The sequence below is a fragment of the Taudactylus pleione genome, unplaced genomic scaffold, assembly GCF_031769625.1.
Source record: "Taudactylus pleione unplaced genomic scaffold, aTauple2 ptg000484l, whole genome shotgun sequence".
NCBI lineage: Eukaryota > Metazoa > Chordata > Amphibia > Anura > Myobatrachidae > Taudactylus > Taudactylus pleione.
Window position 1 is genome coordinate 2,713,684 of NW_028284886.1, and position 17,705 is coordinate 2,731,388.

Here is a 17,705-nt window from a genome sequence, read left to right on the forward strand (position 1 = left end):
GAATGTGATTTGAGATGGTGTTAAGATCCCCCCCAATTATAATGAGGCCCTGTGGGAGTTGGGATATATGATTGAAGAGGCTAGTAAATAGGGATGCCTGCTGCATTGCCGGGGCATATACCGATGCTAAAACAATCGGTGAGTTACTATACGTCCCTGATATGATGATATACCGGCCCTGGTCATCAGATATCACTTTGTCTATATTGATAGGGAAGTCCCTATGTAGCATAATTGCCGTGCCTCTACGCTTAGCTGACATATTCGAATAGTAAACCTGTGAGTATATTTTGCTTGCTAGAGATGGATGAGGGGCTTTAAGATGCGTCTCCTGCAAGAAAACAACATCTGGTCTACGACGATGGAAAAACTGGATGGCCATGGCCCTTTTAGTGGGGGAATTTAACCCGTTGACATTTAACGTAAGAACCTTTAACTTCATGGTGGATATGTATCTAGATAATTCCGTAGTATATGAATTGGACATATTGACTGGTTAGAGATCCAGGGAAAAAAAGAGGACAGATTAGGGGAGAAAGGAAAGAGATCAGGAACTACCAAGGTAGTAGAAAAGAAAAGACCTTGACCAACACAAAGGACAGGCCTAAATTTGAAAGAGAAGGCATTACAAATACCTTCCCTTTGGCGGGGGGCATGACAAAGAAAGAAAATAAAAAGTAGAAGAACTAAAGATGTATAGTACATGTGTACTAGGACAGTATAGAAGCTGTGACCATTTGTCCAGAGAAAGTGTTAGAGGTAACAGACATAAGGAGAATACTGTAGACATCGTGAGCGAAGAATAACAATAAAAAACATAATAATAAATGTAGAATCACTGTAGATACGATAGAAGGGTACTCATTAACGTTCCAACTTAGGAAAGGATGGTTCTACTTGAGAACCCGAACCATCCTAAAATTTAGCTAACATAACAGATGAACTATGACATCTTATTAATAACAATAAACATACAGACATTATACTTTCAGAAGAATGAATAACCCGGGATGATACCAATTTAACTAACAGTGACTTCTCCTAAGAAGAAAGCATTTAGAAAACACAAAAATAGGATATTGACACGATGCCAATTTGAAATAAACAACATCAGTTAGGCCTGAGACCATTTGGGGGATGGTACTGAAGGGCTTTGCTGTGGTGAGGCAATTTGTTTACGGATGGATTCAGGAAGATCATCGATAAGACCGAAAGTTTTTAGAAGCTCGTAGCCTTGTGTAGGGGTTTTAACAATATATGTGCCTCCATTCCTTGTGATTTGGAGTTGAAAAGGAAAACCCCATTTATATCGAATGGAATGATTTCGCAATGTTTTGGTTATATTGATAAGGTCCCGGCGTTTCTTAAGAGTAGACGGAGCTAGGTCTTGGAACACTTGAAGTTGATACTCTGAATAGGAGATTGTAGATAAGCCACGGACAGAATGCATGAACCGGTCTTTTGTTTTATAATAATGAAATCTTAAGATAACATCCCTCGGGGGTTGATTCAGAGGGGGTTTCGGCCGCAATGCCCTATGCGCCCTATCCAAGTGGAGCATATCTTTTGATATATCTGGTAGCAAGTGAAAAAAAAGTCCTTCCAAGAACCCAGGAAGAGTATCTGCCGTTATGTCTTCAGGAATGTTGCGGTTTCGGATATTGTTCCGTCGGTTCCGGTTCTCTAAGTCCTCCAGGTGATCTTTATACGTATCAAATTCCGAGTGCAGATCAGCAAGCTCTTGCTCCACTACGCTTTGGTACTGACAGACTTCGTCCATCTTCTGTTCCAGAACATCTGTGCGGGAACCAAGATCTGCTAATTCAGTTTTAAATTCTGTGAGCACCGACCTCATTTCTGACTGGATAGTTTTAGTAACAATAGCTATAATGTCTTTAGTTGTCAGAACGGCATCCGCAGAGGTATCTTCCTCAACGTCGGAAACAATGTCTGCAATCGGCGTTTGTCGAGTCAGAGAACCAGATTTTTCCCATGCTCTGAGTATGCTAGGCTTAGGAGCGGCAGAGTTTTTGCGACTTTTTTGTGACATATTGGAATGACAAAAACGGATTATTCAATCAACAAGTGTGCCGAGATTTCCAAAGATGAGGGAGGGGAACATTGGCGAATGCTAGCCGAACAGTGCAATGAATTCTCTGGAGCAATCGCAGGTCACAGCATGATTTATAGAAGAAAAAACATCTGGAGAGTCATGACTAGATAAAAAGAAGAAAGTCGGCTAATGGTATATCCATCTATAAGGCAATATATGAAAGCAGCATTAGATGGCGCTGTAATTCCACCTTGTAGGAGATGAAAATGAGATTCTCCAATAGATTATAATCAGTTAACACTCACTAGATTATAGTAAGTAAAAAAAAAATAAAAAAATAATGAGTGTTATAGATGATTGTAGATTATTGCAGTTATATATATAGATGGATCTATAATTGCAGCTGCATCCGGCTTGTACCATCAGAAACTTAATTAGAAAATGGCTCCCTGCTGAGGGCTGGTAGGTTATGTTCCTTAATTACTTCACAGTCCAGGCAGCTAGTGGGCCGTGGAGCGGAGTATGATGGCAAGAAGAGTAATCTGGGTCAGAAAGGGCAGATTAACATCCTCAGTCAGGCAGGTTATAAGAGTGTGTGGATATATACAGCTCTTACCACACACCTCCGGGCGGTGAGTCCCAACGGCGCTGACAGCCAGACAGCAGGCGGCAACAACCTCTCTCCCTCCGGCAGGACAGTCAGGGAGAGTGACAGCAGAGAAGGCAGGGGGGACCACGCTCCCGTATACAGGCGATCAAGCGCCGAAATCTAGCCGCGGCCACACCTCCGGACTTCAGGCCATAAATCGAGGCCCCGGCTTCTGTGGAAGGACCAGGCCGCAATCTGCGGGAGCGTCCAGCGACTCCCCGATTCCGCGACCACGGCACCGGACACGCAGAATAGTCTGAGGGGGTTATTATAGGCAGTGGTGCATCAATTATGGCCCCCTAGAGTGTCACCAGCAGCCGGACAGCAGTATGTTCCTCGGGAGCTGCAGGGAAGCCCAGCTTTCTCAAATGGCTGCCAAGCCACGCCCCCGAGTGATCCTTTTCAATGACGGAAACATACTGGATTTATACATTAAATTCTTTAGATCCCAATGGTCTTATTGAAAATTTTGATATATTGTCCTTTTTGTAAAGCCATGATTATACTGAAGGGTTTTGAATTCATTATCACTAATTTTGTAAAGTCATGATTGTACTGAAAGGTTTCTGAATTTATTACCAATAATTAGAGGGATTGGTGTTTAATGGTTTCATTTATTTATTATTTTATATTTATTATATATTTATATGTGCTACTGATGCTGTCAAATAAGCTAATTTTTGCATATATAACTGCTATATTATTTAGTAAGTCGTTAGGGCCGTTGATATGATGGCCAGCTTCTAAATGCAAGATTTCTTATTATGGCCGCAAGAATGCTTACCTTCCATTAACTAGCTGTGCATAAATTATAAGCCCATTGAAGAAAAGACTTTTGGAACGCATACCACGGAGTGACAGCGGTGAAGTATGGCTGCTGCAACGCACTGGAACGCATGCATGGCTCTCAGGTGACTGGTGGTGTGTCTGCCGGGATGCTCGCGGGCGCATATGTGGTGCGCTGTGGGCACCTCCAGATTGTGGGCTCCTTTGGCCATTTCACACACTATTTGGAGAAATGCCAGGATTGCCTGGCTGACCGGCGCTTCAGGCGACCCTTGGAACGCAAGCCTCCGGTAACTAAGCAATTTACCTGGATATGGTGACCTCTCGGGGTCACCCGGGGAAACAGTGCACTATGTAAATTAAGGTAATTTGTCACTATTTAGAGGTACCCCTTCACTTTATTTACCATAGGGAGAGAGGTAGTCACTTCTGGAAGGCTGGGAAGTCTGTTTGTTGTAAATATATATGGTAAGACAGAAGTTTATTATATTTTATAGATTATTTGGGATAGGAAGTGATGTCACACCCCTAGGGGGTTATAAGGGAGCACTTTAGTGAACAGTCCATTGCAGTTTTGGACTGGACCAGAGCACAGCACAAATTGAGAGTGTAGCTTGTGAGTATGATGAAATATTTCACTACAGTCTTAGTTATTGTTTATAATATGTAATTAATGGTATATTGGGTGTTTAAGCCTGTAATATAAAAGATGTTTGGCCACTCTATAGATCAATATGAAAATTGTATGTTTATTAGTCCTTTTTTATGGCATTATGTTAAATGAGCTATATGCTATATAATATATATATATATATATATACATCATGCATTTCTATGTGATTTGATGAACAATATAGGTTATAAAATGATATAAGGGGATTCCCCTAGAAAAAGTGATTATGATTGTATTAATCTTGATTACATTATAAGATAGTTATTTTGTTAATATATAGGTCCATTATAAGGAATACAGTTTCCAATTTCCTTTTTGGATCTTATATAACTTTCAAGTTTCGGGTATGTACAGAACCATTTTTTATAGATTCATTGTTTTTTTATGAAGACCCCCATCTTTAATGAATTCATTTTTAATTTAAGATTGTTAAAACCCCTGAAGAAGTCCTAAGGGAAGAAACGCGTCGGGTGTGATCCATTTGTCAGAAGGGAGGAATCTGCTTTAAATAAGATCTGGTCCACTAAGGGTAAAAGGGGGGGGATGGGCTGCACAACCTAATTACAACATTATCAGAGGTGCTACCATGCTGAGACCTGTAGTTCTATTGCAGAAAAAAGGGGGAAGCTGATGCACACTCTAAGTACTAAGAATAATAAATATAAAAAATATATAATAAACTATCAATTAACATGGTGTTATATAGAGGTTCTTAGTACATGTTTGGCCAAAGATGTTTGCCCACCTACCACTTCATGGTGACCTCATCAGGTGGGTCCCTAACATTTTATGAAGACCCCCACCTTTAATGAATTAATTTTTAATTTAAGATTGTTAAAACCCCTGAAGAAGTCCTAAGGGACGAAATGCGTCGGGTATGATCCATTTGTCAGAAGGGAGGAATCTGCTTTAAATAAGATCTGGCCCACTAAGGGTTAAGGCAGAAAAATTGTCTTCATCTTCCTATGTTAAGACAATGGAGAATTTATTGTGTAACCATTTTTAATGTTACAAATTTTATGTCATAAGACACACACTTTTTAATAAAATATTTGCCTCTCTCATCTAATGGTTGGCCGTTGTGCCATTCTTTGGGTGTTCTTTTGGTGAGAGGGTCTTTTGTAGAATATCCATTTAGGATCTATAGATTCATCTATCAAGTACTTGGAAGTCTACTTCTGAATACAGTTGAGAAAGGAGAAGTAACCTAAGAATCCAAGTTTACATCTTAATTGGACTTTCTAATGGTGCAACATTGCTGAAAAATGATAATTTATAGAAGATTTAATGGTTTATGCGCCCTCTAATTTTATCTTGTGTGTTTGATTCCTTTGTTCCCACTAACAGGGGTCCAATTAGAGGTGCTGCTCCTATCCTTTAGCGCAAAATAAGGGCATGTTTTGTATTTTATATATATATATATATATATATATATATATACAAACACACACACGCTCTGAAGTTAATAAATGAAGCTGTAAGGTTGTCAAATTATAGAATACAGTATATACAATAATCCCCCAGGAGCTATGACACTCCTGCAAATACAGTACACTTACTATGTGATGCATTTGCATTAATACAAACACCGATTTGATTACTTTATATATAGAGAGAGAGAGAGAGATACAGTACACCCACCTCTGATTATGTAGACTAGTGCCCAGCTGCTGCAGTGTTGATGGAGGGGGTGACTGAGGTGAGGGGGCCCAGGTGAATGGGTGAAGGTTCAGGCTTCCCGGCTAATACAGCTTTGGGGGCAGGGCTTAGTGGGATTTGGAGATGTAGCTTAGCACGCATTAGGGGCAGAGCTTAGCGTGAATGCCAGAAGGGGGAGTTTCAAGCAGGCCTGACTTGGTAGGTGGGCTTTGGGCCAGGGCCGTAACTAGGGTAGTGCAGATGGTGCTATGGCATAGGCCACCACAGGGGACGCTGTTTGGGCCTGTCAGTTTTCTGTTTATTATCATTCTCACTTGTAGATTCCTCTTATTTTATCCCCAGCATCTCCTGGCCTCCCCTATCTCTTCCCTGGCCCTTTCCCATGAGGCCATGCCCCTTTTTAGGGTGTGTTATTTCCCTATTTAAATAATAGGGGGTTCCAATGCTCTCTCTGGCACAGGGCACCAAAAAGTCTAGTTACAGCTCTGCTTTGGGCACTGCAGTTGGTCTTGTGTAGCCAGAATGAGCTTCTGTGCAGAAACTCATTCCAACTGGGCTCTCACCACAGTCACCTGACTGGCTGACTGCTGCATTGCCCGATTGGAGCTGAGCTCCGATCGCAGCAGTGGTGGTGGGGGAGGGGGGGGGGGTTGAGAGCTGCAGGTTGTGGAATGCCCCCAGGCATTCCAGATGCCCTTGGCATTTGCATAGAATGCCTATGCCTAGGGCCGGCTCTGTGTAGAAAAGCAGTGGTATTTAAAACAGTTATTCCAGCAAGGCACAGGTAGATTGCTCAGCATATAATGAATGCACAGGACACACAGCAGTATACTAAGGAGTATATATTAGCAGAGTTCTGAGTTCCCTCAGAAGATTTTATTCTGCTGCCGAGTCACAGTCAAAATTAAAGTAGACATCCACAAGCAGAACCGTAACTGTTTTGCTGGGAATACGTATACTTCACCGATTGGGAAGCCGATTGGTTTCACCAAATCTGAGTTCTCTTGAGATCCATTCTCAGGGAAAGATAATGACATAATGACATGCATCCAGTGGTGATGTATCTAGTTGGAGTCTCCTGTGAGGACAAAGATATACAGTACTAGAACCTTTAAGAAGTCGAGACTCGCTGGCACGCTGGTTCCTTGAGGTTTTAGTAAGCTTAGATTTTGAAAGTTTTTTTGCTGCCAAGGCAGAACTCCCAGAAGGCTCAGCAATCACAATGTCTGGACCACCAAACCTCCTAAGGACAGCATGGATGAATTAATCTAGATTTTGAAGAATGGGGTCATTAGATCTAATGAATGGCTCATACCATTTCTTAGCTTCTCCTGTAAATGCCAAAAGTAAGTATAGAATTATGTCAGCTGGAGTAGAAAGATATGGAGCAACCTCCTGGCACTGAACCATTAGATCCTGAAATTGTTCCTTAACTGGGGTAGCCACCGGAGACTCAGTTCAGACTTGATAGCCGGAGGACCCCTAGATGGACTATTAGAAACATTTATATTTCAATTGGCATCGGCATTGGCTGAGTTCAAATTATTAGACAGAGTCCAATAGGCTGTTTCAGGAATGAACTCTTGATCAAGTGCATGAAAGAGGGTAGAACGATCACCTAGTGATGTGCCTTTAGACTTAAACAAGAACTCAGCCCATTCCAAAGTTATCCATCTCAGGACACATAGGAATTGTTGGACCACATCGACAGACAAGATGCTAGATTCTGGATCACAGAAACAGATAATAGGCGTCTGTTTACACAAGACACCACCAAGCACTTCCCATCTCCACCCATTTCCCATTATTACTATCCTCCCGTGATTACTCACATCACCTGTCCCGGGACGGTGCTCAGCTTCCATGGCTCTGTGTTTAGAACACAGGGCTGATTCAGACCCGTTCGCTAGGCTGCGTTCGCACGCTGCTAGTCGATTTTCGCTATCTGCGTATGCACGTGCTCGAGCCAGTCATTGCGATCGGGAAACGATCACCCAGAACACATAGAAAGCCCGCTAGTTTGAGTGATAAAATGTGCCGTTTGTAGGTGATGACAGGGGAAGGTCCTTGCAAACGGGGGAGTGGTGGTGCGAACACAGGCGTCTCTGAGCTTCAAAACGGCGTTCTTTGGGCGTGCATAATTAAAAGGCAGCTTCACTACCACCGCACGCTAAGACATAGTGGGCGTCCTGTTGTTTTGCTGTGCGATCGTGGGATTTGCATACTCGGCCCCCTGACGGCTGTGTGCAAACGCAGCTTAGTGAGTGGGTCTGAATCAGGCCCCCAGTCAGTGCTGCTGCACACAGCTCATCAGCGTGAGGGTACTCGGGAGCTGCTCTGCGCTGTGTGCAGCAGCACTGATCGTGCTGTAAGAGCCATGGCGGTTGAGCCACCTCCCCAAAACAGGTGCCACTGAGCACCTCTCCTCAGCAGGGTCACTCCGACCCTGTGTGGGGGAGCTAGCATGACCACCCCTGTCACCCATCCCCCCCTTAATCCTGCCCTGTCCTGCGACATTGGCATATTTTAGCATTCCTGCTGCGATAACTCTGAATCAGGCCCTCAGACAACGTTTGGAACGTTGGTAACTATATATGTGCAGTTATCTGTACTATGAATTTCTATGCAGCACATAGACTGTCAAGAGGGAGGATAATGATAAAATCCACACAGTCATATCCACATCATGATCACTGTGCTGTACCCATGTACGTTGTGTCTCACACAGTGTATTGCTGCTCCCATTAACCTTTTTCCTGCAGTAAGGCACACTGAAGGGCATATAAAGGGAATAACTCATTTCCAGGGATTGTCTGGATTTACTGATTTGAGAAACTTGTCACTGTAACAGTCCCTATTTTTCAGTATTGATGAAATGCACAATAATAATAACATATATCAGTGTTAGATACAGACAGTCCTTACCATCTATTATTACTGTCTATGCATTGGAAGCTATATTTACAGAGGTGATAGGCATACTCTCCAACATTGTGAATAAAGGAATGAAATCCCAGCGGGGAAAGTCCATGTCTCCTTGATGGCAGGAGCTATCCACCAATCAGATTGCAGGAAACTGTCTAAGCATACTGAGGGACAAGAAAAGGTTGAATATTTGGGTCCCTACTAGATCTGAGGTCTGTTTAGTAGGGGGCTGGGGTAGGCATTAACACACAATAACTATTCATACAACTTACAGTATGTAGATGCGTATATATATATATATATATATATATATTCCGCCTCCTAAATCCTAAAAGGAAAGTCTAGATCTACCCCTGATAGCTAAGGCCTCAGATGGGTGACCCAGCATTGCCTGGCCAGGCTTACCTCTGTTCCCCATTGTAGCCATACCCTCTACTGATACCCTCTATGAACACTGCGGACATATGACAGGGACCCAGGAGAGGCTAACTGTAAGCACTTTTAATAGTCCTAAAGACAGGAAACATGGTGTGCATCTGACAAAGTATTCCACCACAATCACTGCCTCATGTCACACATACCTCCCAACTGTCCCACATTCAGCAGGACAGTCACATTTTTCTGGGACTGTCCCACCCACGGGCCACAGCGCCCAGTGGTGGGAGGGAAGTTGGGGGGAGAACACACATACTGCAGAGCAGCGTGGAAGCAGAGAGAGAATAGATGATGTGCGCATGTGCACGGCATGTCTTCACAGTGCGGGGGAAAGCCTGGGGCAGCCCAGCTTCTTGGAGATGCTGGGCCCGCCCCTTAATGATGCAAATTTGGGCATGCAGTCAGGCCACGCCCTTTTTACTAGCAGACCACGGCCCTTTTTTTGGGCGTGTGCGCATCTGCCGCATGGAAGACCTGGTTCCCTTAACATAAATGTTGGGAGGTACAGTATGTGTCACATATTATAATTTGTGAGGTGTCCCTGAGATATATATCATAGATATGTAATTGTAAATGTCACTATTAGTTGCGTCATGTAATGCAGAAAGTGAGCTGTAGTGGCCCTTTAAGTCTGGTGGTCGCCATGGCAACGTCAGTTGGTTATTTTCAAACTGGCCGTGAGCTCTGATGCCTGATGGTGACTGATGGTGACGCATCTGCCTGACCACTGAGGAGCTGAACTACTGGCTAATTATCTCCATTTATTACTATATCTATCTATTTCTCTTATCTAATTTTACATTGTATTATATCACTTTTTATTACACAACTAATTATTAATCTAACATTTGTATATAATATATCTATCTATCGCTGTTTGGTGGGGTATAATATATATATATATTACTACATTTAAAAAAATTTACCAGCTAAACAGCTTTTATTTATAATATAGTTTTGCTAATTTAAGATTTAAGTGAATTACACAGTGTAAATCAATGTAAATATTGAGATTTACACTATATCTGTTTATTTAAATTTACTCCTCTATTTATTGCTAATTGTTACCTAAGACTTTTTTTTAAATAAATTTCTTCTGTTTGGAGTCGTTCTCTGTTAGGTGTGAGGGAGGACAGTAGCAGAGAACTGGACAGCGGGTGAGTGCAATAAGCCAGTCACTATGTATAGCGGCTTATAGGAAGAGTAGTGGGGGGGGGATAACACGCTAAGGGGCTAAGGGGTCTGTTTACTAAGCCTTGGATGGAGATAAATTTGAACGGAGATAAATTACCAACCAACCAGCTCCTGTCATTTTTTAAACACAGCCGGTGACATGGCAGTTAGGAGCTGATTGGCTGGTACTTTATATATGTTCACTTTATCTCCATCCAAGTCTTAGTAAATAGACCCAATATAACTAGGGAAGTATGGGGCCTTATTCTGAGACTTACACAATGCTGATATTTAGGCAGATTGAGCACAGAGGATTCACTCGCAAAGTCAGTGGTAGGAAGTCAGCGTTTGGGGGAGGTAACTGGGGGTGGCCAGGCAAACACAGGTGTGTCGGAACCATTTAAACTCCGTTCATGTGCGTGCATATATTAGCAATTGCCATCTCCTTCCCACCATGAGAGCTCCCTGCGTGTCAGGAGAGCTGCAGTGTGTGAGGCAGGTCAGACGTGACTTACTAGCTGCATGGCTGCCCGATCTGTGTCACTGTTATCGATATTTATGCTGCTGCACGGCGTCATACAGATATGAGAAGGCAGCAGTGGGCGTCCCTATGCTTGGCTGAGCTTTGGAAGACATTAGCGTATTATAGCAACTGTGATCTGTAAGAAGATGCGATTGCATTAGCCTAAATCTCGGAATCAGCCCATAGTGTTAGATTTGGACCTAACCTTGTTATAGATATATATCTAATATTTGTTAGAAAAAAAAAACATGCCACGGATGCTTTATGTTTGTTAGTAAGGTGGTTTCTGGCCAGATAATGATGGGTGGGTTTCTGGGTACCGGGACCCCCCTCCCCGAGTGCACCACTGGATTTATAAATATAGTCACACAGAGATAGAGTACACATGATATAAACAGTCTGCTGCCCCCTCATTCTCATAGTTACTGTAACACATACATGAGGCTGGAGCATGTAGGATATTGGGAGGAAAAGATAATATGAGAGAAGTATATAGCTATAGAGTGTTAGTAGGAGCAGGGGCTGGCTGGCAACTTTTAGCCTGGGGGGCAAATGCATGCAGGCAGCCCTGGCAGAGGAGTAGCGTGTAGCCAGGGTGCCCGAAGAACGTGTGTGTTACGGCGCCGCCCGCCTCAAGTGTTTCAGGGAGGAGGCGGGTCCATATAGGATTACTGTAAGGTAAAAATAAAGATATGGGGCAGCCCCCTGTCGTAGTGCCCATATGCAGTGCCCCCGTGTGCCACAGGAGAGAACACCCTTATGCAGGCCTCCAGTAGTGCCCCCAGTAGTGATCCCCCCCTATGCAGTGCCCCTTGTGCCCCCAGTAGTAAGCCCCTTATATAGTGCCCCCAATAGTGGTACCCCCTATGCAGTGCCCCTTATATAGTGCCCCCAGTAGCAGTCCAAACCCCATGCAGTGCCCCCAATAGTGGTAACCCTTATGCAATGCCCCTTAAATAGTGGCCCCAGTTGTAGTCTCCCCCCTATGCAGTACCCCCAGGATTGCCCTTTATAGAGAGCCCCCAGCAGTGGTCCCTCGATGCAGTGCCCCCAGTGGTAGTCCCCTCCCCCTATGTAGTGCCCCTAGTAGTAGTCCCTTCCCCCTATGCAGTGCCCCTAGTAGTAGTCCCCTCCCCTTGTAGTGCCCCTAGTAGTAGTCCCCCCCTTGTAGTGCCCCCAGTAGTAGTAGTACCCCCTTGTAGTGCCCCCAGTAGTAGCCCCCCTTTGTAGTGCCCCCAGTAGTAGTAGTCCCCCCCTTGTAGTGCCCCCAGTAGTACTAGTCCCCCCCTTGTAGTGCCCAAGTAGTAGTAGTCCCCCCCTTGTAGTGCCCCCAGTAGTAGTAGTCCCCCCCTTGTAGTGCCCCCAGTAGTAGTAGTCCCCCCTTGTAGTTCCCCCAGTAGTAGTAGTCCCCCCGTAGTAGTAGTCCCCCCCTTGTAGTGCCCCCAGTAGTAATCCCTCCCTGGTAGTACCCCCATAGTAATCCCTCCCCTGGTAGTGCCCCCAGTAGTCCCCCCCCAGTAAAGAGAGACTTAATAAAAAAATAGTTACCTGAAACTCCCGCTCCTGGTCCCGGCGCTTCTACCGGCCCCTCCGGCCGCTTTGCATTATGGGAGTGACGTCGTCATGACGACGTCTCTCCCATTACCCACTGCGGGAGCCGGAAGATGGCTCCCGCAGTGGGAGCAGCAGCAGCCGATGAGAGTCTGACAGGCTCTCAGCGGCTGCTGATTACAGCAAACACACAGCTGCCGTCTCTTGTGGCTGTGTGTTTGTGCTGTGTAGCGCTGACCGAACTCCGTCCGGTCAGCGCTACACACGGCCCGCATGATGCTGCGGCCCGGGGGGCACATGGCACCCTGCCCCCCCGGCCCAGCCCGCCACTGAGTAGGAGGATATTGAAGTTACATTATTACTCTCTTCCCCCTGCGTGTAGTCAGCTCGGCCTGTAGTCCTGCAAACGTAGCTGTATCCCCATGTTATAGCGCCAGTTCCCCCAGCAGTATGTGGCCTCATGTGCTAGGAGAACATGTCGCTGCATTTCCACATTACACAATGAATTGCAGGTGTACATTTATGATGACAGATCACTTATCTAATCCTTCATGTATAAATAAGTATCAGTATTACCATATATAACAGAGAATCATTTATCACCGCAGGACAAGCGCAGAGATGCAGCCAGCAAAGAAGAGAAGACTGGACGTCGGTGGAGAGGACCAAGGCCGACAGTTTCTCCGACCAACACCAGAGGAGAAAGCGGCCTTTTATGTACTGCTGGGTACGACTTATTGCTTTACCATTTATACACACCACAGACATCGCCTACTGTATAACAGACCCTACTGTTACAGTGACTTTACTAATCACCGCTGTACAGATGTAGGAACCCTCCTCATACCTGCACCCCCATATAACTCATGGGGCCATATTCAATTAGGCTGCGAAAAGTCGGAATCGGCAATAAATTATCGCCGATGACGTCATTTTCGCATGTTTCAATTATCACCGTATTCAATTTCAAAGACTTTTCGCAGGTTCGAAAAGTCTTTGTAATAAAACAGGGATAACTTTTTACCATGTTTAGCATGGCGAAAAAAAGTGCAGAATAGGGGTTTAGAGGTGCAGGCTTAAAAAAAAATAGCCTGCACCCCTGGGAGTATCATTTAAAAAAAAACTGTCAAAAAAAGTTTAAAAAAAAAAATCAGGACACCCCAAAAAAATTATTTTAATTTGGGGTTGAAAAAAAAAAAAATAGGGGAACATAATGCCAAACTAACGAAATTAATTCTTGTGGGGTCCCCAAGTATGCGACAGGTGTTTTCTTCATTGCGCAGAGTAGCGGCAGGTGCATTTTTGCTGAATTTTTTAAATTAACTTTAGGGACTTAAAAATATGCTTACCCCCATTTTCATGTACCCCAGATTTGATAGGAATAACTAATTTATTTATTTATTTTTTTAATCTAAGTGCTATTCTTCATCAATTCTACAAAAAAACACGTGCCGCGGCTATTTAAAAACCACGGAAAAACGGGGGTAACCACAGTGATCCCCCATGTCAGGACATCATTAAGGGGGTCCCAGGATGAATTCCCGAAAATTCCCCTATTTTTCCCGATACTTACCTTTCCAAAGGCTCCTGTTTTCGCCGGCTCCAAATTAAATGCGGGGTTAAAGCGCGCACGCACCCGATACTTTATCCCCGGAAATGCTCCAATGTGGAGCAAAAACTCCAGCACGGACTTTTCGCTCCCTAATTGAATATGGCCCATGGTGGCAGAGTACGCCCATCCCAGCACAATATCATTTCACCTTTACTATGATAAAATTCCCTTGTACTGTTTTGCCTAATATGCTACATTACTACATTTATGGCATAAGGGATAATACTCTATGTGTAATCTGTGTAGAAAAGTCAGTGTCCATTTCATCCAATGAGATTCTGTCATTTTATAGTAGTATGTAAATGAAAGCAAATGTCTGATTGGCTGCTATAGGCAACACCAACTCTTCTTCCCAGTTACCTGCAGAACAGTCTATATAAATATTGGCCACTATATCACATAACATGGCACCATTACTGCTTCTCATTGCAGAGGAAGATTGCACCAAGAGGTTCCTGGAGTTAGACAGCTGCCATGAAATGTCAGATAAGGTATTTACGTTACTGTTACTTATCTATTACTATCTCCTTATATTCATACTCAGTAGTGTGTAATAGGTGGGAAATAGGACTGCTGAGGTATGTACATACACACGCGTTTCTCCATTCTGACTATATGACTGCTATTTCTATCCTAGTACCTGCTGGCAACTACGTTGGTGTATTTCCTGAGATCCGGCCTGACTGTCAGTGAATACACCTGGCTCAACATTTACAGCGCACTGTAAGTATTTCCCCTCTGTGATTGGTCAGATACAGCTGGAGATATAGCCCCGAAAAACGTATTAGCCAAGTAATAGGTTATTTACTGACATAAATACTAGTTACTGTCCACATAATAAAGGAGGCAGGTACAAATGTAATAGGATGTGATCTGTCGATATATATGCAGTTGGATTTAAAGTAGAAAGTTATTGGTAAAAATCTATTCCAGGTTGATTTTGCCTTTAAAAGAATTCCTGCTTTAAGTCTAGTGGCAAAATCAATGAAAAATCTGAACTTTTGATAAATTGCAGACTTACATTTAGCCCAATATGTTCAAATGATATAGCCCACATTATACAGAAACTATGAGTGAGAAACGTTCCGGAGCTCCTGCATGATAGTCAGTGCATTCTGTAGGTGGCGTTACCTATAGGAGCCTATGGGATACTTTACACAGAGAGGGAACCAAAGGCTGATTACACAAGCACAATAGGTGTGGTGACAGCTATGTGCTTCTCTTATACAGCAAATTGGGGAGAGATAGGGACTCATGGATCATAAACCCGGAAGTCAGCACTCAGCAAAAGAGCTGTCCTGGGAGGTAAGTAATGATGCATACTGGTGTTACTACATGTCAGTATGCATGTGATAGGGAGCGTGATAAATCACACTGTATATGTAATACTTGGTACATCCCATCCTATGAGAGATGTATCAAACCTTCTAATGACTGTAGGAGTGCAGAAGTGAACAAGTTGCCCATAGCAACCAATCAGCTTGTACCTATTATTTTATTGAATGTACTTGATAACTGCTAGCTAGAAGCTGATTGGTTGCTATGGGCAACTTCTCCACATGTTTAATATATAGGAAAAAGATTTCTCCCTATCTCTCCCCAATTTGCTGTATAAGAGAAGCACATAGCTGTCACCACACCGGGCAGCACACTGGGGTATATGTATCAGTGAGAGACTGCCCACGGCCGTACCTCTCATGTTTATCACTGTATATCATGGCAGTAATGATGTTCTTATCACACTGACTCCTCCCTCATTTGTCACAGTGACAGCTGAGCAACACCCAGCCGCCATGGAGACATCATCCAGAGCTGTAATAGTTACTGACCGATCTAGAGGCCCCCGTTCTCCTCTGAGCATGTACTGGGCCTGGTGCACGCATGTACAGATGTGTCCTCATACATCTAGCTGTAGTTGGTGACTCTACGGCACAAACCTTATGGTGCATACACACGGTCATATTTTTCTTCAGATCTGAACGATAACGATTTTAAAAATCATTCAATCGTTCATATCTGAAGGAAAATCTGACATGTCTGAACGATGAACCATGAACGATGCGCGTTCCCGATGGTCAGATAACGATATCTGACATCTGATGTGTTTGCAGTCAGATTTGGATGATTCCATTAATTTTAATGCAGTCAAAAATCATTCATAGTTCAAATCGTTCAGATCGTTGGTCAAATCGTTCATCAAATCGTTCAGTTCGTCATCTGACAAATCTGATCGTGTGTATGCTCCTTTACTCCTCATGGTCTGTTTCTGTAGGTACCTTGCAAACCAGATGGAGGAGGATCACCAGCACATGGAACGCCAGATTCTCCGCTTTAAACCACTCATCAAGAGATTCTGGAAAGTAAAGGACATCCTGTGGCACAGAATGGAGCACCGAACATTTGTGACTCAGGAAGAGCTGGACGAGGTGTGTAACACGCAGGGGCAAATGCAGGATTTTTACAGGGGAGTTTACACACACACATATACTGTGTATATAATACATACACAAACATAGATATACACACACATACATATATGTACACACATATACATATGTCACACATACCTTACATACACACACCTACTGTATGTCACACATACATTACACACACACTTACCTTGCAGCAGCTGCGGGTTGTAGACCTGTGATGAGGATGAGACCTGACAGGCTGGCACCATGTCATTAGGCCCCTCCCTGTAGCAACAAAATGCCGCACTTTACATGTCAATCAGAAGGTGGCAGATCCAAATTACGCGATTCTAATGGAATCACATCATACTGGCTCCGCCTCCTCCAAATGACCTGCAAATCGCAGCATTTTTAGAAAGATGGTGCCTGCTCTCCAGTCTGTCATGGGGGTTTCTGGGTACTCAGAAACCCCCCCTGCGTGTGCTAGTGACACGGTACAATGAGTGTTGGATATATGTGTGTACAGGTGCGGTGTATGGCAGAGTTATATACACACCAGCTCCCTTATCAACAATGAGCAGTGTAACGTTTCATGTATCTGAGGAAAAACATTTCATTCCAGTGTAACAAGATGAAGTTCTGAAGCATTTGGGAATAACATATTTATTGTGCTTTATGCAGATTATGGATTCTCTACATCAGCTGCAACATCATTGAAACATAAAAAAAGCTGTTTTCCCTGCTAGTTACAGTATGATAATATAGTTACAGTATGATAATAACCAGATTCATCTGAGGATGCATTGTTTCTGGGAAAGCTATATGGCCAATGTTCTACCCCATGGGGTATTCAGAGTACGCTGAGACAGAATCCGACTTACAGATAGGCTGTGCTTCCTGGTTTTATACTCATCAGTGTAAGGTGGGGAATTCTCTACGTGTGACCTGGGCAACACAATGGCACAGTGGTTAGCATTGTCTTACACCGCTGTCAATATTAGTTTGATTCCTGACCAGCCCCCTATCTGTGCAGAGTTTGTATGTTCTTTGGTAGCTTGTATGGGTTCCCCCTATCTGTGCAGAGTTTGTATGTTCTTTGGTAGCTTGTATGGGTTCCATCCAGGTACTCGTGTTACCCTCTACACTCCAAGAAAGTACTGGTAGTGTAATTGGCTGGCGACGCTGTAAGCTCTGATGGGACAGGGATGATGTGAATGACAAATACTCTCTGTATAGCGCTGTGTAATTGGTGGCG

The 17,705-nt window shown here is 43.7% G+C and overlaps 2 protein-coding genes across 2 annotated transcripts; one reads left to right on the plus strand and one right to left on the minus strand.

Moving 5' to 3' along the window:
* Positions 1–1,114: 1,114 nt before the first annotated feature.
* LOC148502755 (uncharacterized) lies at positions 1,115–2,307 on the minus strand. The gene has a single exon (XM_088449434.1). It carries the CDS (start codon positions 2,048–2,050, stop codon positions 1,115–1,117), a length of 936 nt encoding a protein of 311 aa, XP_088305560.1. The 5' UTR covers positions 2,051–2,307.
* Positions 2,308–13,048: 10,741 nt separating this feature from the next.
* On the plus strand, positions 13,049–17,167 carry LOC148502756 (speedy protein 1-A-like). Its single transcript, XM_088449435.1, has 5 exons — positions 13,049–13,154; positions 14,472–14,530; positions 14,677–14,762; positions 16,312–16,465; positions 17,132–17,167. Exons 1-5 carry the CDS (start codon positions 13,049–13,051, stop codon positions 17,165–17,167), a joined length of 441 nt encoding a protein of 146 aa, XP_088305561.1.
* The last annotated feature ends 538 nt before the right edge of the window (positions 17,168–17,705 follow it).

What these genes read in the sequence shown, in the direction of transcription:
- LOC148502756 (XM_088449435.1), top strand. Translation starts at nt 13,049, where the DNA reads ATGCAGCCAGCAAAGAAGAGAAGACTGGACGTCGGTGGAGAGGACCAA. An exon ending in GGCCTTTTATGTACTGCTGG is followed by an intron (nt 13,155 to 14,471) that starts GTACGACTTATT and finishes TTCTCATTGCAG; the next exon opens with AGGAAGATTGCACCAAGAGG. An exon ending in CTCAACATTTACAGCGCACT is followed by an intron (nt 14,763 to 16,311) that starts GTAAGTATTTCC and finishes CTGTTTCTGTAG; the next exon opens with GTACCTTGCAAACCAGATGG.
- LOC148502755 (XM_088449434.1), bottom strand. Translation starts at nt 2,050, where the DNA reads ATGTCACAAAAAAGTCGCAAAAACTCTGCCGCTCCTAAGCCTAGCATA.